At 41.8% G+C, this 25442-nt stretch overlaps 1 protein-coding gene across 1 annotated transcript in view; it reads right to left on the reverse strand.

The window, feature by feature from the left end:
- Positions 1 to 17630: 17630 nt before the first annotated feature.
- Positions 17631 to 25442, reverse strand: part of MBNL3 (muscleblind like splicing regulator 3) — a 118951-nt gene continuing 111139 nt past the window's right edge. Inside the window, exons 7-11 of the mRNA XM_047764346.1 lie at positions 24897 to 24932; positions 22431 to 22525; positions 21418 to 21491; positions 18631 to 19619; positions 17631 to 18355 (exon numbers count right to left, since the gene is read on the reverse strand). Coding sequence (XP_047620302.1) covers positions 21435 to 21491; positions 22431 to 22525; positions 24897 to 24932 — 188 coding nt within the window. The 3' untranslated portion in view covers positions 17631 to 18355; positions 18631 to 19619; positions 21418 to 21434. The remainder of the gene's footprint in view (positions 18356 to 18630; positions 19620 to 21417; positions 21492 to 22430; positions 22526 to 24896; positions 24933 to 25442) is intronic.

Here is a 25442-nt window from a genome sequence, read left to right on the forward strand (position 1 = left end):
AATGGCTAAAGAAGATGTGGTACATATATACAATGGAATATTACTCAGCCATAAAAAAGAAATAATGCCATTTGCAGCCACATGGATACAACTAGAGACTCTCATACTAAGCAAAGTCAGAGAAAGACAAATGTCACATGAGATCAGCAATAGGTGGAATCTAATAAAAATAATACAGAAGACCTTATCCATGAAATAGAAACAGACTCACAGATATAGAGAACAGACTTGTGGTTGCCAAGAGGGAGGGAGGGATTGTGAATTTGGGGTTAGCAGATGCAAAATATTATATATAGAATGGAGAAACAACAAGGTCCTACTGTATAGCACAGGGAACCATATTCAATGTCCTAATAAACCATAATGGAAAAAAAAAAAAAAGAATGAGCATGCGATCGAAGCTGGTACATGCACAAAACTAAGCCAATGAACCAGCCCTTGGAATTCCAGTGGAACTATTGGGAACAATGCACTCTCTTCTGGGTTGCTAATCTAGTTAGATATAAGTGTGGACCTACTAGTGATAAAGACAGAGTTTGAGCGCCAGCATATACTGTGCCTGAAACGAAGCCATCCATGGACCTTTCAATTCTTTGACCTATTACATGCCCCTCCCTTACAGCCAGAAGAACTCTGACAAATAGACACTCATATTCTTATAACGCACCCCTGCCCCTGTTATATTTATGCTAAGAATCATTGACTGACAGTAGCTTGTGGTTTGTTTCCCTCAGGGCTATAGGTATTTTTTCCTTCCATATCTGTCTTCCTTGTCTGATCTGCTTTTAAGCCACACGTGAGAAGCCAACTCCCATCCTATTTGTTGTGTGTTTCACCTTTTCTTTATTCACCTTAAAAAATTATGTAAATTTTATGTTTGTTGATGCTGCTTTTTTTTTTTTTTGTCTTTTTGCTATTTCTTGGGCCACTCCCGCGGCATATGGAGGTTCTTCCCAGGCTAGGGGTCTAATCGGAGCTGTAGCCACTGGGCTACGCCACAGCCACAGCAATGCAGGATCCGAGCCGCATCTGTGACCTACACCACAGCTCACAGCCACGCTGGATACTCAACCCACTGAGCAAGGGCAGGGACCGAACCCGCAACCACATGGTTCCTAGTCGGATTCATTAACCACTGCGTCATGACGGGAACTCCATGATGCTGCTTATTTTTAAGCATCGCCTTGCTTAAGGATCTGTTTTGGGTAGTACCAAAGAGAGAAGGAGTAGAAGTCCAGTCTTGGAGATGGAGAGACAGAGCAGGTGAAATGGGAGAGAGGCTTGGAAAACGTCTTGGGAGACCTAGAAGATCAGACAGAAGGAAGGGTGTTCAATTAGCAGTAGCTGTTTTGTACCCTATTTCGTACCCTCTCGGTGCTCTGGCAGATGTGGCAGAACCTCAGCAGGAAATGACTGGGTGAGACAGTGAAAGGGGATGAGCTCTAGGAACTGTGGCTCCCAGTCTTACAAGTGGGATTCTTGGGTCCAGGCTTAGAATGGAAGTAGCAGTGTCATCTGCTTCATTTTTTTTTTTTTTTGAATTGTGGAAAGATACATACAACATAGAATTTTCCATATTAAGGTGAATAAAGAAAAGGCGATCATATATATGTATACATTATATATAATATGTATTATATCTATACCAACATATTATATATATTCCATTATATATAATGAAATATTATTCAGCCATAAAAAAGAAGGAAATCCTCCCCCTTTGTAACACCATGGACGGATCTTGAGGGTTATGCCAAATGAAATAAGACCGCCAGAAAAAGGTGCTGTATGATCTCGCTTCCACATGGAATCTAAAGACCTTGAACTCATAGAAAGGGAGAATCGACGGTGGTTGCCAGGAGCTCAGGGGTGGGAAAAATTGAGAGAGGTTGGTCAAAAGGCACCAACTTTCTGGTATAAGAAGAATAGGTTCTGGGGATTTAATGTACAGCATAGTGACTGTAGCTAATTCTACACTGTATACTTGAAAGTGGCTGTGATGGTAGAGCTTTAATGTTCTCACCATAACAACAACAAAATGGAAGTTATATGAGGCAAAGGATGCCTTAATTGACCTTATTGTGGTAAACATTTAGCAACATATACGGGTATCAGGTCATCACACTGTACACTTTAAACTTATGCATTTAATGTCAATCACATCCCAGTCATGTTGGGGAAAAAAAATCTACCATCTTAACCGTTTTTAAGTGTACGGCTCAATGGCACTTCGTTTTGTTCATATTGTTGTGAAACTATCACCAGCATTCACTTCCAGAAACTCTTTTCATCTTCCAAATCCCAAACTCTGTACGCATTCTGCAAAAACTCCCAGTCCCTTGCACTCACCATTCTGTTTTCTATTTCCATGAGATTGACTATTCTGAGTACCACCTATAAGTAGAATCACAGAGTATGTGTCCTTTGGGGACTGGTTTATTCTGCTTAATGCACCCGCCTGAAAATTCATGCATGTTGAGGCATGTGTCAGTATTTCCTGCTTTTCTAAGGCTGAGTAACATTCCGTCGCATGCATATACCGCATGTTGCTTATCCACTCATCCGCTGACAGATACTTGCTTTGCTTCCACATTTTGGCTGTTGGAATAATACTGCCATGTATATAGGTGTACAAATATCTGAGTCCCTGCTTTCAATCAAATCATCTGCTTTTAAAGAAAGTGCAAGCTTGGATTAAGAGCATATTGGCATGGAGTTCCCGTCATGGCTCAGTGGTTGACGAATCCAACTAGGAACCATGAGGTTGTGGGTTCGATCCCCGGCCTCGCTCAGTGGGTGGAGGATCCAGCGTTGCCGTGAACTGTGGTGTAGGTCGCAGATGTGGCTCGGATCCTGCATTGCTGTGGCTGTGGTGTAGGCCGGTGGCTACAGCTCCGATTCGACCCCTAGCCTGGGAACCTCCACATGCTGCGGGTGCAGCCCTAAAAAAGACAGAAACACCAAAAAAAAAAAAAAAAAGAGAGAGAGAGAGAGAGCGAGAGCATATTGGCGGTGACCAGTATGAACAAAGGACCAGAAGGGCTCTCTGAATGTTTATGACTGCACAAAACCCTCAAGGTCCTTGAATGAGCATCTAGGGGGAGGCGGAGGGGAGGGGCGGGGGACTTGTGAGTTCTCTCCCAGTCCATCGACTGGGGGCTCAAAGGAGGTTAAATTTAAACTGAAATACAGAAATTTCTTATACTGATTTTGTAGAGTATTTTCATAGCTGCTGCACTGATTTGACTAACTTTTGAGTGCCTGCTGTAACATGAGACTTGACTCTATTTTCTCCTCTCTTAGTATGTGAGGTCTTTACAACAGATTTCAAGTCTGAGCAATTTCTTTTGATTCCCCATAGGAGAAGTAGCAAAAAAAAAAAAAAAAAAGGTTAATTGAATGAAATGCAGCTAAGCAATCAGTGATAAATCTCAACTCTAAAGCTTTCAGAGGAGTTCCCATTGCGGCTTAGTGGTTTAAGGACCTGATTAGTATCCATGAGGATGTGGGTTTGATCCCTGACCTTGCTTGGTGGGTTAAAGATCCGGTGTTGCCATGAGCTGTGGTGTAGGTTGTAGACGTGGCTCAGATCCCGAGTTGCTGTGGCTGTGGTGTAGGCTGGCAGCTGTAGCTCTGATTGGACCCCTGGCCTGTGGGCGCGGCCCTAAAAATTTTTTTAAAAAGCCCAGAGAAGACAAAAGGGCCATTCTATGATCTGTTCATTCAACATAGGATACTACTTTTTAAAAATTGTGGTTATATATATTATTTATGTCATAAAATTTACCATTTTAACAAATTTGTTGTACATTTCGGTGAAATATATTCATAATGTTGTGCAGTCATCACCACCCTCCAGCTCCAGAATTTTCTACCACCCCAATTAGAAACCCTGTACCCACTGAACAAGTCCCCATTCCCCGCTCCTCTACCCCCGGTAACCTAGATTTTACTTTTTGTCTCTATGCATTTGCCTATTCTAAAACCCAAGTGGAATCATACAATATTTGCCTTTTGTGTCTGACTTACTTCACTTAGCATAATGTCCCTAAGGTTCAGCCATGTTGCATGTGTCAGAATTTCCTTCCTTTTAATGACCATTAAAGGAAGCATTCCATTGAACATATGTACATTTTATTTACCCATCTGTTGATGGATAATTGGATTGCTTTCACCTTTTGAGCATTGCAATAATGTTGCTATGAACATTGGTATGCAAATATCTGAGTCCCTGCTTTCAATTCTTCTGGGGTTTAGACCCAGGCGTCGAGTTGCTGATTTATATGGTATTTCTATGTTTGAATTGTTTGAGACATTGCCAAACTGCTTTCCAAAATGGCTATACCAGCAATGCAGAAGGGTTCCAACCTCGCTGCATCCTCAGCCTCACTAGTTATTTTCCACTTTTAAAAACATAGCCATCTTAGAGTTCCCGCTGTGGCACAGTAGGTTAAAAATCCAACAGCAGCAGTTTGGGCTGCTGAGGAGGCACAGGTTTAATCCCTGGCCTGGCGCAGTGGGTTAAAGGATCCGCTCAGATTCAGTCCCTGGCCTGGGAACTTCCATGTGCCCTGGGTGTGGCCATAAAAAATACAAATATCTAGATCTATATCTACATAGCCATCTTAGTGAGTGCGAAGTGGTATCTCATTGTAGTTTTGATTTGCATTTCTCTAAGATGATCTTTTCATGTGTTTATTGGTCATTTGTATATCTTCTTTGGAGAAATTCTGTTCAAGTCCTTCCTTTGTCCATTTTTTTTTTCTTTTTTGGCTGCCTTGTGGCATATGGAGTTCCCGGGCCAGGGATCAGATCCAAACGGTAGTTGCAACCTATGCCACAGGTGCAGCAACCTTTAACCCACTGTGCTGGGTTGGGGATCCAACCTGTGTCCTGGTACAGCAGAAACGCTGCTGATCCTGATGTGCCACTGTGGGAACTCCCTTTTGTCCATTTTTGAATTGAATTACTTGGGTTTGGGGTGTTGTGTGATACGACTTGTTAAAATCACTATGTTAGGTGCTAGAAATATAGCAATAGGTAAGACACAGACCCCAGAAACTCCCAACTTAGTGGGAGAAGCAGACAATATTCTAATGCCAGTGATCATTCTCTGCAACTGCAAATGATGGTATTATGAGAGTTTCAAAGAGGGGGTACCTTAATGGAGGCGACAGGCAGACATGAAAGTGTTCCCGGGGTATATGGTACTTAGTGTCTCAAAGGATGCTAGCCAGGCAAGAAGGGGGAGGATGTACACTCCAGGCAAAACGGAACTGACGAGCGATGGCTCTCAGTGGGCATGAAACAGCAGGGCATGGGCTGGAACCTCCAAGCATTTACCTGCTGTCGGAGTGCCAAGTCCATCGTAGGCAGCGGCAAGAGATGAGGCTAGAGAGGTGAACGGGCTGGATCCCGCCAGATGTTGTAGGCTGTTGTGTGTTTATGCTTTCTCCTGAGCGCTATGGGGCGTCCTTCGAGGGTTTTAAGCAGAGGAGTTACATGGCGAAACGTGTGTTTTAGATCAGAGCTTCCTAATCTTTCGTCCACAGTACATCATACGTGGCATGAAAACAACTAGGAGGGAGAACTGACAGGATTGATAAAAATAGACAGTGGTGGAGGCGGGGTCAGAGGTGATCCCCTGGTTTCTCGCCTGGACCCCCAGATGGAGCTGCAACGTATTTGAGAGGGGAGATTATGCGTTTAGGGCTGGATGTAAAGATTTGCTTTACTACGAGAGGACTGGCTGGAGATGCCCAATAGTCATTAGGTTCTTATTGGCTCTACTGGCTCTGCAGGACTGAGCTGCAGAGACCAAGAATCCAGTTCAGTGTGGAAATTCTTAGGGGAATGTCCTGCTGTCTAGCACTGGGAACTATGTCCAGTCACTTATGACGGAGCATGATAATGGGAGAAAAAAGAATGTATACAAGTATGTGTAACTGGGTCACCATGCTGTACAGTAGAAAAAAAAATTGTATTGGGGAAATAACAAAAAAAAAAAGAGAGAGAAATTCTTATGGGAATGACTATACTAGAGGTCCACCTTCTTTGTAATGTTTCCCAGCTCACAGTCTCCAAAAGCAAACTTTTGGACATACCATGTGCCCCTCAACTTTGTCCGCAGCTGAATGTAAGAGGGATAAATATTGGACTCATTAATCAAATGATCTGAGAATCAGGCATTGGGTGCCCCATGATTTAGTCAACTGTTTGTGGGGCACCAAGCTGGAAGGGCAAATAGATCACTCATTCTCAAATGGTGTCCCCAGGTTCTCAGAATCATTTGAGAACTGGTTAGAAATGCACAGTCTCATACCTCATCCCATAGCTACTGAATCAGACTCTTAAATGGGCCCCCATAATCATGTTTTACAAACCTTCCTTCTGGTGCAGGCTAGCATAGACACAGACTCTTAGATAAGGCGATGTTCTGGGAGTAGCCCTGATAATCACCCAAGTGCTGATACAAAAGTAGAGAAAGCTGGTTTGCAGAGAGAAGCAGGAGACTGGAGGAGAAAGACAGACAGACACAGAGAGACAGAGACAGAGAGAGAGAGGAGAAATGAGCTCCCTGAAAACTTCCCAATTCCCTGAGCACCAATTGTTCTTCCTGCAATTGGCATTTGTGAAATTTCCCAGCACCATTGCATAAATCCTTGTTATGTAAATTGTGTTTTCTTCTTTACAATAACAATGAGGTCCTACTGTACAGCCCTGGGAACTACATCCAATCTCTTGGGATAGGCCTTGATGGAAGATAGTTTGAGAAAGGGAATGAATGTATATACATGTACGACTGGGTCACTTTGTTGTAAGTAGCAACTGACACAACGTTGTAAATTATACTTTAAAAAAAGACAGTGTCTTGCTTTCTTAGTTGATTATTTTTCCAAAAATCTTCTGTCGTGCATTTGCGTGGCTACTGGATGAGACATCATAGTTGATCATAACTGGATCAACCAGACCTGGTTACTGCCCTTGAGACACTCGGCTTCATGGAGGAGGAAGACTATGCTAGAAGCGCTTTAGGGGAGGTGGCTGCTGAGCTTTGAGATGACCTCCTTCGAGTTATGATGGCGTTACACCCCCGTACACCCATCGTAAATTGAAAACATTCCTAAGTCAAAAAACTGAGTATCCAGGCTTAGCCTCGCCCACGGTCTCTGTGCCCAGAACACTTACATTAGCTTGCAGTTGGGCCAAATCATCTCGGGCAAAGCTTATTTTATAATAATATGCGGAATATCGCCTGTCATTTCTTGAATGCTGTGCTAAAGGAGAAAAAACAGAATGAAAGCGTGGGTATGCAATGGTTATGTTTTGGATGTTTACACTCATGATCAGGTGGCTGATGGCCGTTGTCCAGTTGAAAAACCGTAATTTGGGGACCATTTAGAGTAGCTGCTTCTCAGTGGTATCTGGTAAGGCCAGAGCAGACCTCAAGGAAGAGGTGAGCGTTGATGTATAGCTCGGATGAATGAGTGCAAAGAAGAGGAGGAAGAAGAGGGGAAGGGGTTCCAAAGAGGGAGGAAAATCACACAGAGACATGGGCACCGAGGGGGTGCATGTGGGGAACGGTGGGTGGGGTAAGAGCAGATACCGACTCAGAATGAGATGCTTCATTCTCTTTGTTGAAAACAAGGGAAGAGACGTCTCCCCGACTCCCGTCATGTCTTTCCAAATTTCTTTGTCCCTTTCAAATGTATGTAGATCTTTTTAGTGGCCCAATAAGCCTCCCAATAGTCTCACAGCGAGAATGTTTCCTCAGGGACCAGGGAGCCATGGCTTGAAGATGCCAACCTCAAGGGAGCTAGAGCCCCATCTCTTAGTTCCTACAAGAGCTGAGGCGCCTGACTTCTCTGGGCACCTTCCTCCAATGTGCAAAACTATCTCTTGTGGTAGGAATCCGATAGGTTTGTTTCTCCTATGGATGAAGTCAACCCAATGGATGATCGGGTTAGGACGAACTCTGAATGACAACAGGTGCTGTCAAGCCCTCTTACTTCAGGACTAACTAGTTTATCTTTACTGTCTGTTGTTCATTTCTGGCTTCTCTTGAAAACACCTTTCTGCCTCTGCGATCGCCTTACCGGGTTGCCTCTGATGCTCTTCCCACTCCCTTTAAATGTTTATTCGGTAATACAAATAGGCGTTCCCATTGTGGCTCAGTGGGTTAAGAGCCCTACGGAGTCTCTGTGAGGATGATGGTTCGATTGCTGGCCTCGCTCAGTGTGTTGAGGATCTGGTGTTGCGATGGCTGTGGCACAGGCGCCAGCGGCAGCTCTGTTTCCACCCTTGGCCCAGGAACTTCCATATGCTGCAGATGCATCTGTAAAAAGAAAAAAATGTTTTCTTTCATGACTGTCTTTGTGGAGAGGGTTTTGGGGTTGGGAAAATCTCACTTTTAAAATTTCCCCAGCAGGGGTGTGGTTTGTCTGGAGTGTACAGGTTACAGAAGGCAGGGGGAGAGCTGAAGCTGTGGAGGCCTAAGGAGGCATTTTCGGGAGATGGAGACAGGTTCGACCTTAGAAAAATGACTCTGGCAGTAATGTGGCAGGTGGATTGGAAGGGAGGAGGGTCCAGTGTCATAGCAGGTGGACACAATAATAAAAAAAAAAATACTATTTAAGGGCTCTTTTTTTCTTGTTAGAGCCGCACCCATGGAATTTGGAAGTTCCCAGGCTAGGGGTTAAATCAGAGCCGCATCTTTGACCTACACCACAGCTCACAGCACTGCCAGATCCCTGACCCACTGAGTGAGGCCAGGAATTGAACCCACATCGTCAGATACTAGTCGGATTCATTTTTACTGCACCACAACGGGAACGCCTGTAAATTTTGATTTTTTACCACAGGGACAGTTCCCCAGGATGTGAAGAGTAGAGGACAATAGTGGGTGTGGCCGCATGTGTGACACTCCTTGGCCATTTTTCCTCAATGGCTCGGGTGCTCCTCTGGCCCCACAATCTCATCCCAGTGGCTCTGGCGATGCATCTTCAGGATCTAGACCCTCTCTGATGACTTGGGTCAGGAGAAAGGAGTTGCTCATTACAGCGGCCTCTACCACTGGCTGGTGCTCAGGTTATGATAAACATTTGTTTGATCCCCAGTGAGGGCCTGTACACCAGCCAAAGTGAGGTCTGGCTGCTAGTTCAAGTGCATCATTTCAAGCAGCCCCTACCAGAAGCCCCAGACTGTGACCACCGGTTGCCTGGATTCAAGCGAGTTCAGCTTTTCCTAATATAACACCTCATACATGGATCTAACTGGGGACTTTGTACATAGCAACAGAGAAGAACCGAGACATTGGAATGAACTACAGATACATTTATTAAATAGTTAACAAAGGCACATCAATAACCACTTACTATATATATATATGTATAATTAACACAGATATGATTCTCTCTTAACTGCCAATTTGCCCAGCAAAGAATTGTTCGACTCGTCAGGTCGGGAAGGCTAAAGGCAAAGTCCCAGTCCTGACTCGACTCTTCCCCCACCCTCCTGAGAACGACACTGATCCTTGATGGGTTGACTATCATTTGCTGGAGCCATAAGGTCTCTAGAAGCGTGCTGACTGCAGAGACTCGGGTTCGTTCTGCATTCGCAAGTCCAGCTGCTCGCGAACAGGCTGGCTGTTTTAACAGGTGCTGTTGCTACTGCTTGCTGCTATGCATCCAGCTACTCGATGATTTTTGACCAGTTTCTCTCTCTGCACTGGTGCGTGCATGCGGTGCACCGACTCACTCATGGGGTGAAACCTCCCTCCCTCTCATCTGGAAAACCTCCGATTTTTCTTGTAGCCATCAGTTCTGCTCTGGGTGTCCCGCCTGCCTCTGCAGGGCACTCCGTTTACATGCACAATACAGAAGTGCCAGGCCGCCCAGCCCAGAACGTCCTTCTTAATGCCACTTGCCACAGCCACTTTGGGATGCTGTGCTTTTGATTGGGGGCAACTATTTGAAAGGACAGGAATCAGATCTCCTGATGCTCTCACAAGCCTCACCCTTCTGTCTGGGTGGCTGCCCTTTGCATCACTGGCGTTCTTGGCTTTTATTGTCTGGGCTCCCACTGTCCTCCTGCCAAAGGGAGAGATGGAAGTCCAGGCACTAAAAGGAAAATCCAGGAGGGCTCAGTTTTCGGGCGCTTCTGGTACAGGAAAGAGTCACATTAAAAACTCAAGAGTACATGCATCTGTGTGCTGAATATTAGCAAGTATGAGGCCACTCCAGAAATGTCACTGTTTGTCAGGCCCATCACTCTGTCACGCTCTTTCCTGCAGAGGCTGCCCTGGGGTGGATTCAAGTCTCTGGGATTTGGGGATGCTCACTATATAGTCAGGGTTTTTGGTTGGATGTGCTATCAGAACTTTCCTGACAATGACAGAATCTCGAGTCTTTCTTTGGCCTTCTCAAGGTGGCAAATGATGGTACCACCCACCCATAGGAATTTGGCTGCTCGTTAAATGCTGTGGTTCAAGTGCCCAGATTCGAGCTTCAGTAAAACTCGCAGCCCGGCCAGTCTCTAACACTGTAGTGATTTGTCACTTAAGAGCTCTATGAACTGCTCTTCACAGCCTGAGATGTCCAACAGGAAAGTTCTGGAGGAAAAAAAAAAAAAAATCCACTCTCGCCCATCATCTACCGGGGGAAGCAGGTCTGATCGGTTGCTACCATGGGGCTTCCAGAAAGCCAGAGGCCACCTTGAGGGTATGAGAAGGGGAGGGGCTCAAAGGGAAAAGGCCGAACAGTGCCAAGGTCAACTTTGGCTAACATCCGGTTTTGCCCATGGGTCCACTTGCCTCTGGCCAAGAGAAAGCCCGTCACGACGGCGGCTGAAAATGCCTGCCCTGAACTCTGTTCTGTCATTCAGCAGCTTCAAAGAGACATCAGCTGAATTCTTTAGAGGCCCAAGACCTCTCGTAAATGTTTTATACTGAACCGCTCTTAGTGCTAGAAATGATCAGTCACAGAAATGTATACAACACATCCAAGGGCCCAAAGTCGGCTTGTCAAGAAACGCCACAGTGTCAGCCACACTGAGAAATGGTAAAGCGGGCGCGAGGGTCAGGGGAGCCAGTAGCTCTGTCTGATTCAGCTGATACTGGACAAGGATCCGACCTCCTTCCTGGCCCTTTTCGGTTACAGACACGTGGATAATACTTTACTCGGCCACAGCCTCTCATCCAAAGTCTCTTCACCTTAGTTTTCTATCAGCCCGACTACTGGAGGTGGCAACAAGAAGTTCCTGATTAATGCTTTTCATTATGAGGAAATCTGACAGAATAAAGTATTACCAAGCTACACTTGGCTTTCAGTAGAGAACAGGAAACGATCATGCTTTCATCCTTGTGCCATGTGTGGGAGATAACCAATTTTAAGTGAGAGAAGATATCTTAATGGAAAAATTCATGCGTCCCGTTGATATGAAACCATTGGTGCCAATCTCGAGAAGAATGAAATGAATGACACTGGTCTCCTATGTTACACTGAAGATGCAGGATAGAAATGAGTAACAGGAAAATATAAACTCCGAATAAGATATCTTAGACGATGCCTCAGAGTTTCTGAGGCACAATAGAAACCAATAGGCATTCTCGCAAAATTTTTAGTGTTCTTTTGCTAAAACACAAGTGTATCTTTCTTGTGTCAGTGACATCAATTTTATAGGAATAATACATCTAATACAATGGATGGATTATCTATATAATTCGAAATACTGAAGGTATACATTGGAAATAAATTTATTCTATGTAAGAACTATAGTATTGAACCAAATCACAAATTTAAATTTTATAGAATTACAAAATATTTGAATATACTAGAAGACAAATAGCTTTTAAGTGAATTCTTAATGTGAATATGGATTCATAAAAAAGACATAACCCCGAAATTTACACATTTTATTAAAAGAACAAAAACAACATAGAAACAGCGTACTAAAATGAACTGCATAATGCACACTTCTAAACACGAACAAGCAGTACAGCACAATAACTTGGAAGAAAACCAAAAAAAAATCAAAGCATCTGCCCTACTGATAGCAGTTGAGGGAATGAGCTATTGCATTTTTGAGGCAAAAAATTATGAGAACAGTTTATATTTGTTAAATATTATGATTATTTAAATCTATAATTGTTGCACAGGGATAATAATTTTTCATAAGTATTTTTAATTGGCGTTTTTCTGCCCAAAATATGTGCTTCCATTTTCTACATTACACCGGATTGTTGTTGTGTGAATGCATAAAGTTAAAAAAGAGTCAATTTAGGAGCAACTTTCTTTCCAATTTTTACAAAACTTATAATTTGGGGGCATGTAACAAATGGTTCATTTTCTAATAATTAAAGCAGCAACAATAATCAAAGAAATTTATTTTGCAAAGGGCAACCCCACAATCCAACTATATCATTGGTCACATAATTCTCTCAACTGCTAGACACAAAAGACATAGCAATACAACAATTTGGTTTCCATCATTAACAAGTAGCATCTGCATACAGAAATAAAGCTTTCGAATCATGCAGTTTTATGACAGATAAATCCTTAGGTTGTGTGTCTGGGGAGAAAAGAGCAGTGCTTAAAGTTGGGTTACTTTGAGGTCTTATTACAGAAGGTTTTTGTTTTTTAAAAAATCAAATATGATGTAGCTGTGAGTTATTTCACAGTGATACATTTTTTTTCCCCTTTTAAGTTTACTATAATTGAGGATGGGTTCTATTTAAAGATAAAATTCCTCTGGAATCATCCTGCTTTGGAGTATTGATGTGTGGTTCTCTTCCATGCAAAACAAGTAGAGAGGCTGGAAACTGTATGGATTAGTCAAACTAAATTCTTTCTGGGGCTTAATAAGAGAGGTCTTTTCAGTCTCTTATTTTACTTCCTTAAAACGCAGCATTGTGTTTAAGCTCCAAAGAGTGTGACCCAGGGGCTGTCATGCCACCCATTAATTGGTTATCTTTTGTGATGCTTCTTAGATTCATTCTTACTATTTTATAGTTGATTCTTCCAGACTTAAAATCTCACTATATTTCTATCGACCTTATGAAAATACATTTGCGTGGCTTATAGATTCGCAAAGAAATTTCAACACAAGAACATGGGTTAAGCTGGGAGGATAGGTCGGCGAGAAGGTGAAAGTCGGAGTCCCTAACTGCAGAATGAACGCGCGTCCCCAGTTTAGGTCATTCCTTGGAAATGCCGGTCAGACGGTGCGGCTGTTAGCTGTACGGCTGATTCGAAGTGACTGTGGTTTGAAGGGGAGAAAAAATAAAGGAATTTCTAACCAACTAGCCCTGAGCTATTGGACAACTGTAAGGCTTAAACTGCTTTCTGGCTTTGGCTTATTTTCCCGTCTCTGCGAGTGAGAAGCAGCAACATGCGCAGCGATGCTGAGACCGATTCCCTCCACCCCGAGGGGGAGGGCGACAGGGCTCAGGGTGGAAGGACTCAAGTCCCTGCGGTGATCGAACCTCACACCCTCACACCTTGCCAACCTCGACCTTCCCCAGGCCTCGTTGCCTGGAGGCAACAAGAAGATACACGGTGAGCTATTGGTGACCTGGGAGCTGAAACTGGCAGAGATGGTGTGACTGAAACAGTCCTTTCTGGCTCCGATGTACCCAAGATTGTGGCAGTCTCTTCTGGTGAGTCGAAACAGTGGGAGGCTGAAGCGACACAGTGAAGCACTGTCTCATCTGGTCAAGGCAAGGCCGAAAACAGCTTCCGCTGAACAGGTATAAAGTGAATAGAGCCATTTTTAAAATTGTGCCAGGAGCCTTCTTCCCTCTATTGAAGGGAATGAAATGCTCCGGGCTGGTCATACGTAACTGTTAAATCACATCTTTTAGTGGTTGCCAATTCGGTTTTGGCAACTAGTGAAAAAAGAAAACCTCAACCAGAAACCTGCTGTGTGTGTGTGTGTGTGTGTAACCTGCTGTGTGTGTGTGTGTGTGTGTGTGTGTGTGTGTGTGTGTTTGCAGTGAGGATTAATTTGAAAATGAAACCATCTCTGCTAGCGGTCTTGCTGAAAGATGAAGCACCTTAACTTTTGTTCAGTGCTGTTAGCTACAGTGGGCCTGTTACCTGTAACCGGTCTTCTCTTACGGTGGGTGAGTGTAGCCAACTGGAAAGCCTCCGTAACAGCAAAGCAAGATCATGCCTAAGTCTTGTAGCAAAAAACTCCCTTCTTCTCAAAGCCTTAGAAAGAACTCTCTTACTAATTTTCCACTATTATCACAGACTTCTTATATTAAAAAAAAAAAAAAAAAAAAAAAGCTCCAAGATTGCTTTCATGGACTATGTACATAAGTGCAAAAAAGGTGTGTCTCACACGTTCGCACCCTAACTGAGACCATCAGTTAACTGCAGCATATGTCTCTTCCACACTGTTAGGGGGTCATTCCACAGTATCTGTATGGATGGCTTCACAAATATGAATTAATTTAATCTTGTATGAAAGTATTAATTGAATGCTTTTGCCACTCGTTAACCCTCATTTGGATAGATTTGTAGAAGAGAATTTTTGAAGCTATAGCTATGCCATTTGAATAGAATAATTTTGAGTAAGAGAATTTTTGAAGGTATAGCTATACCATTTGAATAGAATAGTTGTGAATAAGTTATACAAAGAGATCAGGACGTTTGCTAAGTACGACTGTGTTTGGCGTCGAAATACTGTGGAATAACCCTATATCCACACAACAAATTCTACCAGCTCGAAAGCCTGATTCTAGAATCCAAGTGTTGTAAACTTTTTGCTCAAAAAGTCACACGAGGACACAAATTCAGCTTTCACATGGGAATTTGGGATTTAAAAGAAAAACCAACCACTTCTGTTTTCTGAGCTGTATCTGCTACATGCTCACACTGTCAAAAACCACACACAGTTTACAAGTAAAATCTTCACACAGAAAAAAATGTCTAAAGGTAGCCATGTTGTAGGTTTGTTGCTAAAGCAACGACTAGATATAATTTGTTAAAAATTATTTGTATATAAAGTTAAGTTTGTTCTTAAACTGTGAACTGTAAGGAGTAGCTATGAACTATACTCTATACCTTGTCATGCTTCAGTGTCAGTTTAGGACCTATCTAGGCAGGTTAAATACATGTAGTAAAATTCTGAACTTTCTCGAACTCTCCTTCAAAATTAAATTCTTTAGTTACTTAAAGATATGAAAAAGGAATAAAATAAAAACCTTAAAAACTAACACAAACAATGAAAACATGGCAACAATGCGTGCGATGGTGCTCAGAACCTCTATTTGTAATGGTATTTACAGTTTGATTAGCTATCAACGAAACTAGCAAAAAAAAAAAAAAAGGTGTTATACACTTTTACATAGTGTTTATTCTCTTGCCTTGGGCGGGGACCTGGTAGAAGAAAAAAATTGGGCCACTAGCTTCCTAACTCCCTAACAGAACTGGGAAATTCTATTTCCCTCGACACATTTCCCTATTTCTCCTTCGATGGGTGTGAAATGTTGAAGAGGTTAAAGGAAGATTCCGGTTTCTGTTCATTCTGTGCATCACAGATGACCCTACAGACGAAAATAACTTGAAAACCTGGGGCTGCATTTTACCCAAGCACATCCTCGGCTGCTGGCCCAAGGAGTCGCGGAAGGGCCAAATAACACTCCGAGGGGCCCAGGGCCCCTCCCCACAGGTTCCTTCATACCATTTAAGGCCAATGCAATGTTGTCTTTACTCAGCCGCCACTGTGCTTACTGGTCGTGCTGTGAAACAGAGATTCATGTTGTACAGATCATCAAGATTAATGTTATTTGGTTCCTGCCGATGGTATGGGAAGGGGGTACTTACTCTTCCCAAACTGCAGAGCTGGTGAGCTGAGGCTGCCCGTTCGTGAACACAGCCTCGGGGTGGGGGACAACACTTAGGGCAAGATCAAAGTGCTTTTTAGCATGTTCGAAACGGATGGAAAAGATTGATGGCTTAGGGAGAAGGTGGCTTTTCACATCACGATTAAACTACAAATTAAAGACTCTAATCTAGACAGGTGAAATGAAATGCAACAGCTAGTTGAGGAATCATGCTCCAATTGCAGAAGCAAATACTGTCTTTAAAATAGCGCTTTTATGAATCCATTGAATTTAAATCTTAATCCCCCTTTAAAATATACCTATGGTCACGGAGTACTTTAAATTTTTTTGGACACCACTAAAACCCTCTTAAAATGAAACGTTTAGGTTATTTTGTCTGTATACATGACCCATCTTATCCAAGTTTCAGCACACTTGCGTATTTTTGCAAATGGCTGAGAGAAATGGACAAAACCAATTGTTTTGGATAAATAAAAATAGAGGCCCTGGTAAATTACAAAGCTTATAAAACGTTAACTAAGAATCACAAGTGATTAGAATTTTATATATACAATTAATCCAGTAAATTGTTGTTTAGAGTCACTGATTAGTTTTGTGACTTGTCTTTTTCACTGGAAATTTATAGTCTAATGACTTATCTTCTTTTCTTGAATAAAGATAACTCGAATAAGTCATTGCACAACTCGTTAAAGAGTGCTATCTTAAAACTGCATTTCTGTCAAAATTCTTCTGCATTGGCTCAAAACTTTAGTGCTTTGAGTTTTCTTTCTTTAAATTCATAAAGCAACTTTTCAAATGCCAGCAATATCAAAAATTGTGGCACCAAAAATACAACTACCCTGAATATCTCCTACTGAACCTCTTCCCAAAAAAAAAAAAAAAAAACACCACATCACTATTCATGTCTTCCAGTGCTTAAAGCAACATGCAAACAGCTGTACTCTAGGTTTATTGTCCACGTGCATCTTTGTCAGAAGTTTAAAACGTTAAATGAGACAATATGTTGCCTCAAAATGGCAAACAACACAAAAAAAGTTCATTTTGTGCTGAAAATGTCTCTCTTTTAAGGAATATACCTAGAGTAGGGCAGGCGCATCGTTCCTGTATTCAGGTGATCAAATTTGCCCTTCTGGAGAGGCACTGGCACAGGTTTTTACAAAACTCAGTTCTAAACACAAGTAATTTCACAAAGGCATACTCTAGTTTCTTCTCTAGCCAGGTTACCATTTTGGGGAACAGAAATTAAGTGGTTCAAGTCAGACACCTCTTGTTCTCTGACTCCAGGCAATACTGTTAGCAGATGACAACGGCTCAATACAAAAGCAAGATCATTTAGCAAGCGCTGCTGATCGAGATTTGGATGGATAATTAAGATCAACAGGATATCAGCTACCTAAGAGCTAATTTTGCTTTGGGATGGAGTCGTGGGATGGAGTCGCAGGTGTTCTGAAGCACAAAGAACACGAAACAGAGGAACGACCAGGGGTCAGGAGTCCGGGCTCAAACGTTAGCTACCAGGTAGCCAGGTGGCCCTGGGCAAGTCACATGCCCTGGCCATGAAAAGGTTTGGCTGACTCCATTGTTCTACCATTCAAACACTACCAGCCGGCTTACGGTATCCTAAATTAGATTTTCCCTTTGCTTGTCATTTTCGTGAAGGAGAAAAAGAATCTTGTTAGACACATCAAATGAGATGATGTTATACGTCCCAGTGAGAGAACATACTTAGTGGAAAATATTAAGTCTGTCTAAACGGATGCAAAATATCACATGGTTCCACCCCTGATTAATAACAGTAACTTTAATAACTGAGTAGGATGGAGGGGGTATGTGACATACCGTAGGAATTAATTACTATTTGACTTGGTTACACAGTTATCTCCTAAGCCTTAGTCATGTAAATTGAGTTCAGCTCTGGAGTGTAGCCACCGTCTCATCCAAAGGGTGCTAAAAACCTCTCTGGTCCTGTCTACTATAATTTTCAAAACATCCAAAGACAAAGAAAGCCAAACAAAAAAGAGGCTTGGTTAGGAGAGAGCCTGTCGTCCGTAACGTTTGCGAAGGGCAACACTTGAGCCCAGATCACAGGCGCTGGCTCCTTCACTGAAATGTCTAACAAAACTGGAAACTCCTTGAACTGAAGCTGTTCTTCCTAGAACTTTCAAATGAATTGAAGAGTAATTTCAAATGTCTCCCTCCCTCCCCAGCTCCGCCGTTTCCCCAAACCTATACTCAAGACACCAGCTGTGATCAACAGAAAAGACTGTCCATTTGGGGAGGAAAGGCCTCACTTGGAACCAATTCTCTTTCACCCTGACTGACTTTTCCAGATTGCATCTTACTTATTATTCAGAGTAGCCTAAAGAGCATGAGCCATTTGCATTCAGAAAATGGTATTTTGTACTAAAGGTTACACGGCAATGGTTTTTACACACTTTCCTCCAATATGTTAAAAATGATCTCCACGCCCCCCCTCTCTGCTTAATTTATAACCTGTAATTAGAATACCTTTAGGAGTTCCCGTCGTGGCGCAGTGGTTAACGAATCTGACTAGGAACCATGAGGTTGCAGGTTCGATCCCTGCTCTTGCTCAGTGGCTTAACGATCCGGCGTTGCCCTGAGCTGTGGTGTAGGTTGCAGACGCGGCTCGGATCCTGCATTGCTGTGGCTCTGGCTTAGGCTGGCAGCTACAGCTCCGATTCAACCCCTAGCCTGGGAACCTCCATATGCCGCAGGAGCGGCCCAAGAAATGGCAAAAAGACAAAAAAAAAAAAAAAAAAAACCTTTAAGCTTCCAAGAACCAATTTTTCAGTTGAAGGTGACAAATGGCTCAGTTTTAGACTCTCAACCTAGAAAACAGGACCCTTGAGCCACAAAAAAAAAAAAAAAAAAAAAGTAATGGGCACTTAACATAATTTTTAGTATAAATGCTGAGAAATTCATTTAAAGGTAAATTCTAGTTTTTCAAGCTGTTAGAGAAGCGAAATTTGGGTTAATGTTTTACAAAGTTTCCTGTTTTGTTTTGTTTTTTTTCTCTCGTAATTATTTCTCACCAAAAAAATCTAGCAATGTGGTTGTATTATGCAAGGTCAGATCTACAGGTAGAAACTATACACATGCATGTTTTGGACACACTCAAAAGTGAGGCCTTTTAAAATGTCTGCCTCAAGAAACCTACAGAAATATTCGAAAGAGAGGGAGAGAGCATGTATCGGTCAAGCACATGTGTTTCTGTTTCCCATTAATAACATTTTAGTTGATACCAAACACTACACATTACAGCAAAACACTCTAGTATGTAAAAACCTAACACAATACACCACAATACAATACAATCATAGAGAAAAATGGTATTGGATAAACTATTGTGTAAACAAAAACGGTAACACTTCAACAGAGACGAATATTTATCCACCAAGAATGACAATAAGCCAACAGTCCACTATAGAGATTCACTTAGCACAATATGATTACTGAAAAATCACAAAGCATAACATGATAAATTACAACATTGTATGGTGTTCTACCTAATTCCCATAAGATAGATGGTTGTTATTAGTTTTCCATTTGTGTTTTAACATCACCATTGTTTAATGCTTTTTTAAATTTGAATTTGTCGGTTGGGACATTTGTTTTGTTTAATATATTGACTGCACCACGCTTATTGTTGTGTTGGTAGAAGAGGACATACGTGAATATATATAGAAAGGCCATATGGAGGTTCTCACGGAGAGATTCTGATACTCCATAACTCTGTTGTTCAGAATTTCAACTGAAATGGAAAAAAAAAAAAAAAAAGAAAGAGTGAGAAATAACTGGAGGGTTATTGAAGTAGGAGTCAGGATACTTGGTTCTTGTTCCAGCTCTGTTGTGTGAACCATGTGCCAACATATTCCCCCGTCTGAATTTCAGTCTACACCTGAAGATTGGGTCGCTGGAAATGGTCACGAAACAGTCATAGACCATATGCTAGTCTATGGTTCTCACCGAGTGCCACTGAGGATGCTTGCCCTAAGTTAACGGAGAGGCACTCAGTGGTTTCAGGCACTATCTCCACGATGCCAAAACTTTCTGATGAACAGACACCCATCCATCTACTTCCTCCAACAAGCCTACCTTGTGAGAAAACATATTTGAGAACCATTTTGAAAGATGCAAATATTTAATAAGCTTTAAATGCTTTATCTGATGTTCTAGAGGCCTGCAGAAATAGCCTAAGTGCGAATTCTGGGTACACATTATTTTACAAGATTGCGTTTTTGAACTTGGCGAAATGTTCAACATCTGCTACATACGGAAACGATTATGGTGTGCCAAATACCTCTCAATTTTTTAATGGAATCAGGCAAAGAGCAATCACGATTCACAAACATGTTCTGTTGGAAAGTGAATGTCATCTGGCAACTTTTGTTTACCTTGATGTGAAGCAGCCCATGAGAATCAGGCAAGTGTTTAGAAAACCTATGTTCTCATGTCTGGTGCTATTCTCAAGTTGCCACTATCCCAAATGATACTCCTGCAAACCATTACAATATACAGCTACTTCAGTTATTCTGTGTACTCAAAGGTGTCTTTTTAAAACATTCCTTGTGACTGAAGGGACCAGTCTATTTAATGTACAGTTTATCTATATGCTCTGTCCAGAACAGTTAGTGTTCTGGCCCTGTGTGTCCTCAGCAGGAAAGCAATTGCCAGCCAGATCCTGGGGGAACTAGTCCATCCAGAGAATGGAACTCTTGGCTCCTCCAACCAAGTGAAACACTCCAGTTTGAGAGAGCCTCAAGCTTTCAATGGCTAATGGATGTGATTCCGAGTCGGTAACATTTGTTTAATAAGCCCCTACCATTAATTAATTAAGATGCCTCAGAGTCTTAAGTGACTTCTAAAGTCACGTGTTCCAAGTAAACGACTGCTGAAATTAAGTGTGTGTGATTACAGGCTCTGGACCAGGCAAAGGGGAAATCAGAAGCCAAGGGGGAAAACTCTGAAGACAACAACAAAAATTACCAAAAAAAAAAAAAAAAAAAGGTGCCATGATCTGAATGAAAATGAGGCTTACATTACTAAATTATGTCACACAAAATTGAAACAGCTGGAGCAATTCTCATAGACTTCCACAGGAAGCCACACACAGTGGCAGAATGTGAAAGCCCTCTTTTCGATAACGTCTTAGAAGCATATGACTTACTGTCTTTAAGATAATCAGCTCAGTCCAATTGGGAGAAGAGTATTTTGCTTTATTTCAATAAAAAATAAAGCTAGAAAAATGTTAAAAGATGACCATTCAAAAATGATCTGAGCCTTTGGCTAACAAATCATATCCCTTTAATAATGGGAAAACATTTGGGAAAAATACGATACCAGCTGTCATTTTCACATAAAAAATCACCTATTTGCTCTCTACATTTCAATGTGAATGCTTTTCAATTTAGAATGCTTAAATCAAGCTCTTAAGTTATAAGCAATGTCTGTTAATGAAAATATTAACCACAGCCTTTAGCAAATGCAATTATATAGATAAAAGATATAACCTACAAGTATTATTTATATTAATACTTAAAGAAACTTACTGTTCTACTGGTAACTTCTACATCTGTGAAACAAACATGCTGCTATTCAGTTCATCTATTGATAATGGGGGTATCTATAGTAGTAAAAAAGATTTTAGATTAAAATAGTTTCTTGAGAGAATTCCAGTTATTCTGTTCACTGCTTGGACATGGTAACCAATAACCATCATCAATTTCACCGAAAAAGACTTAGACATATTAACCATATCCACTAATAGTTAATTTCGCCAACCACAGGTTAGAATGTGGTTTGTTTGCCCGATAAATGAATTGCTCTGTGTCCTATGCGGTTATCATACTTGTAACTGAAACAGCAGTGGAACTTGCAGTCTTTGTGCATGGTTACCACTTTAATAAGGCGAAATGGCCAGAACATTACACGGTAATTATTGTAAGTATCTCCTTACAATTTCAAGCCTCCCCCCCCATCAAGCGCATCATTTGCCTTGTGACTCTGCCTGTAAATACCTCAAGCACATGAAAATTGAAACAATGCAAGCACATCTAATGTCAGTATGAGAAGGAATTTCTGATGTAATCATTGCGTGATGATAAGCATATTTGTGCCTTGGAAAGAAATGTGTTATCTTTCTTTCCAGAAGATCTGAAGGTAAAGGTGATGAGTGTACTAAGGGAAAGTTCAAACGTGATAAGCAAAAATGGTAATAAAACAAAATAAATTCTCCTCTCCGCCAAAGAGGAAACATTAAAAAAAATATTGAGTATATACATTTGAGGATTGGTGTGGTAGCAACAACTGTACATATAGCATATCATGAGTAACATCTGTTAAGTGATAAAAAATGAGAACATTCTGCTGATTCAGGATGAGCAGCAATGCAGACACATCCCTCCAGAATATACACAAAACCAAACATTCTAAAAGTAACAACTGCTGAAGAAACACCTAAGAATACAAACGTATGTCTCGCACCAATCCAGAAAGCATATACTGTGCTGTACCAACACACTGGAGTTAGCTAGGTCTGAACAGGTGAAATAAATGGCCAAACCTGATTGCCAGTAGCTGTTGCAGCGAAGGGAACGCTGGTGGCAGGTGTTGTTGCTGCAGACACAGTGGTAGGTGTAGCACCGTGCATCATGGGCACTTTCAGTAGGAAACCATGGGAGCAACACACGAGAGGGTGGAGCATTTATGCAACCGTGACATAAACGATGGAATGGGGCGTGGCAGGTATCACAGCGACAAGCCATGTGACATCATCAGGATGGATACACCAGGGTGCAACATGCAATCACAGTCAGTGCAAAGCAACACAGCATGGGAGGGGGAAAATTTAAAAAGAGAAAAGGGGAAAGCCAATTATAGTTACCATTAAGGAAAACGGAATCATTCTCAACATTTCGTTAGTTTTTGAGCAGAATCACATTGTAGTTTGACCTCGAAGGCCAAATTTTCAGAAGGGGTTACAAATAATAGGTGCCTAGGATAAGTCTGATTTCACTGAGGCTATCTGTATGAATAGCTAGTCAAGCAGAAGAGTAACTGGGTTGCACATTCAAAATGGGAGTAGGGAACTGTGAATTGGTGTTTGGGTTCACCAACGCATGACACACGAGTGTTGTCACCAGATCTGCAGGTGCAAAGGGACATTTATATATATACTTACCTGATCTGCATGCCCCCCAAAATGGTAGTTGGATTGGTGGGTATATGGTAGGGGAGCAGATACGAAGAATGCAATGGACTATGCATGCAGGGTTTCAAGCACACCTCTGGCAAACTCCTTGGAAACTCGGGCTGTGTATGCAACAACTTTGGCTCTTTATCTATTGTTCCATACCTAAACTGAGTTTCCATGGGATTCTTCCTAGTAAATATCCAACAAAATCTTGTCTTCACTGCAAATATTAGGGCTACACTGGCTGGCAGCTGCAACATCTCTTTCGGGATGATCTCTCTCTGTCCTTTCTAGTCTCTATGTCATTTCGAAAGCTTCTTGGATGCCTTTCTTATTTCTAGCTCATTTTGGAAAGCAAACCAAGGAATTAATGTGCGAATGGCAAGTGTGCGTATGTCACAATGCACATCTACTCCGACTGCATTCAGATTTTCTGAAAGTCTACAGAAAAGTGAATGGCCTGGAGAGAGGAAAATCAACTCATGCCACGTCACGGCAATTGCAAATGTACCCAAATGGTGACCGATAGACACTGTAGTTACCTCCCGTGCCCATCTCGACTTATCCACTAGCAATCGGCATCCCGTATTGTATCACATGCCAATTCTACAGCCACTCTTGTTTTCCCTTTGGGAGTGCAACAATTATACAGAGGAAGCACCATGGAAGCATGCACTTTGCGTTCCTACACAGAGCTCTGAGGTGAAAGGACAAGGGAGCAGAGTCACAAAATGCCAAGACGGAGACTCATTTCAAGAACTTGCAGACATCTGGTTCTTCTAATCATATGCATATAATACTTCTGTTAGTATCAACGGAAGTGTTTTTAATTCCTACAGGACACAGCCAGTAACGGCGGCCTCACCCAACAGTGAGTGCTCCTACTATGTGGCTGGCATTTTGACGTGTTCGTTTAATCTTGAGAACCCTGTTAGGCCCTTTTTGGGCTCCGCATCTACTTTGACGGACCAATGGGATGGAGGTCAAGCTATTGCAAACTCTTGAAAAGGATGAAAGGAACGGGACTGATAGGAGATGGAGGGGTGAGGTGGAATAATTCCTGCCTGTATGGCACAGAGCTATTTTCTCCTGGTCTGTTCCTGGTACCCGTGGAAACCACAGGAGCTGTGAACTCCCCAGGAGCTCTGAGAGGGAAACAAGTCACTTTCCTTGTCTTCTTCTAATACAAAACTGTTTCGAGATGGCTACCATATTGTATTGGTGGCTAATTTAAGGATCTGTGTGTAACTGGTTATTAAAAAAATCGCATACCCCTAAAGACTCATTTTGAAATGATTCTATTGTGCCTGGTTTCCGTGCAGGTGGCACTTCATCCTAGAACACTATAGAGCCCATCACAAAATGCTACAGAATGCTCTAGCTTTGCTTAAGGCATCCTCTTGCAACATCTCAGAATTGAGTGTTTTCGATCTTATGGATAACTTTTCTTGGGGAGGAACTGTTTTGTTGTACTTCAGAAATTAAACACTTGAAGTATTTTACAATTTCTTAGTAACTGATGTAAAGCTAGGAACGAAATGTCCATTCTGACTAGATAAGGAAATGTTTTTCAAAATATTTCCGCTGCAATTTTTAGGGTGAAATAGAGAAATAGCAGGGTCAGTATTTGACCACAGTGGCAACCAACTAGGACCTGAGGGTGTAGGATTGTTGTGATTCCATAAAGACGTGAAACATATGACAGCACCATACTGAACCTTAAATACTCAGCAGATATCCAGCCATATCATTCAGTCACTCGTCTCTTGCATAGTCACAATAGAAAAACACATTTTTCAGGTTAGAAAAAGTTGAGAATTTTTGTACAAAACCTACCAATACTTGAAGCGGGTGCCATGCACAGTATTGGCCCTGTACACCATGCAGAAAAGCGTGGAAAGTAAAGAAAAGAGACATTTCATTATTAAAGCTTTACTGATAGAAATAATTTTTAACAAGAAAGATATTCTTAGCAATATTAATGAATCAGCACATGCATATCCAGTGATCTCCCATGCTCACAATTACAGCTTAAGATCACAATCCCAGGTAATCAAAGTAATTCTTGGATTCTTAGGTATAAAAATGAACACTAATTTTTCTTTAGAAGGCATTACCTCACTTTAATTACATACTTATTGGGACAAATACATGCTAAGTGATTTTTTTTTTATTAGGGAAGGGAGAGTTTAATTTACTACACATATGATTTTCAAAATATACACCAGGATCTGGCAGCTGGTGCCAATAAGTTCTACTTAGGGCACTAATCTATCATCATTACCTCCTCCACCTCGCAACCAAGGACCTGACTATGAACATATGGCAAACAGGGTTTTCATCAAGAGGGGACTCTCAGCCCGAAAAGTTTTTATTTCGCTA

Source organism: Phacochoerus africanus, chromosome X (assembly GCF_016906955.1).
Source record: "Phacochoerus africanus isolate WHEZ1 chromosome X, ROS_Pafr_v1, whole genome shotgun sequence".
Taxonomy (NCBI): domain Eukaryota; kingdom Metazoa; phylum Chordata; class Mammalia; order Artiodactyla; family Suidae; genus Phacochoerus; species Phacochoerus africanus.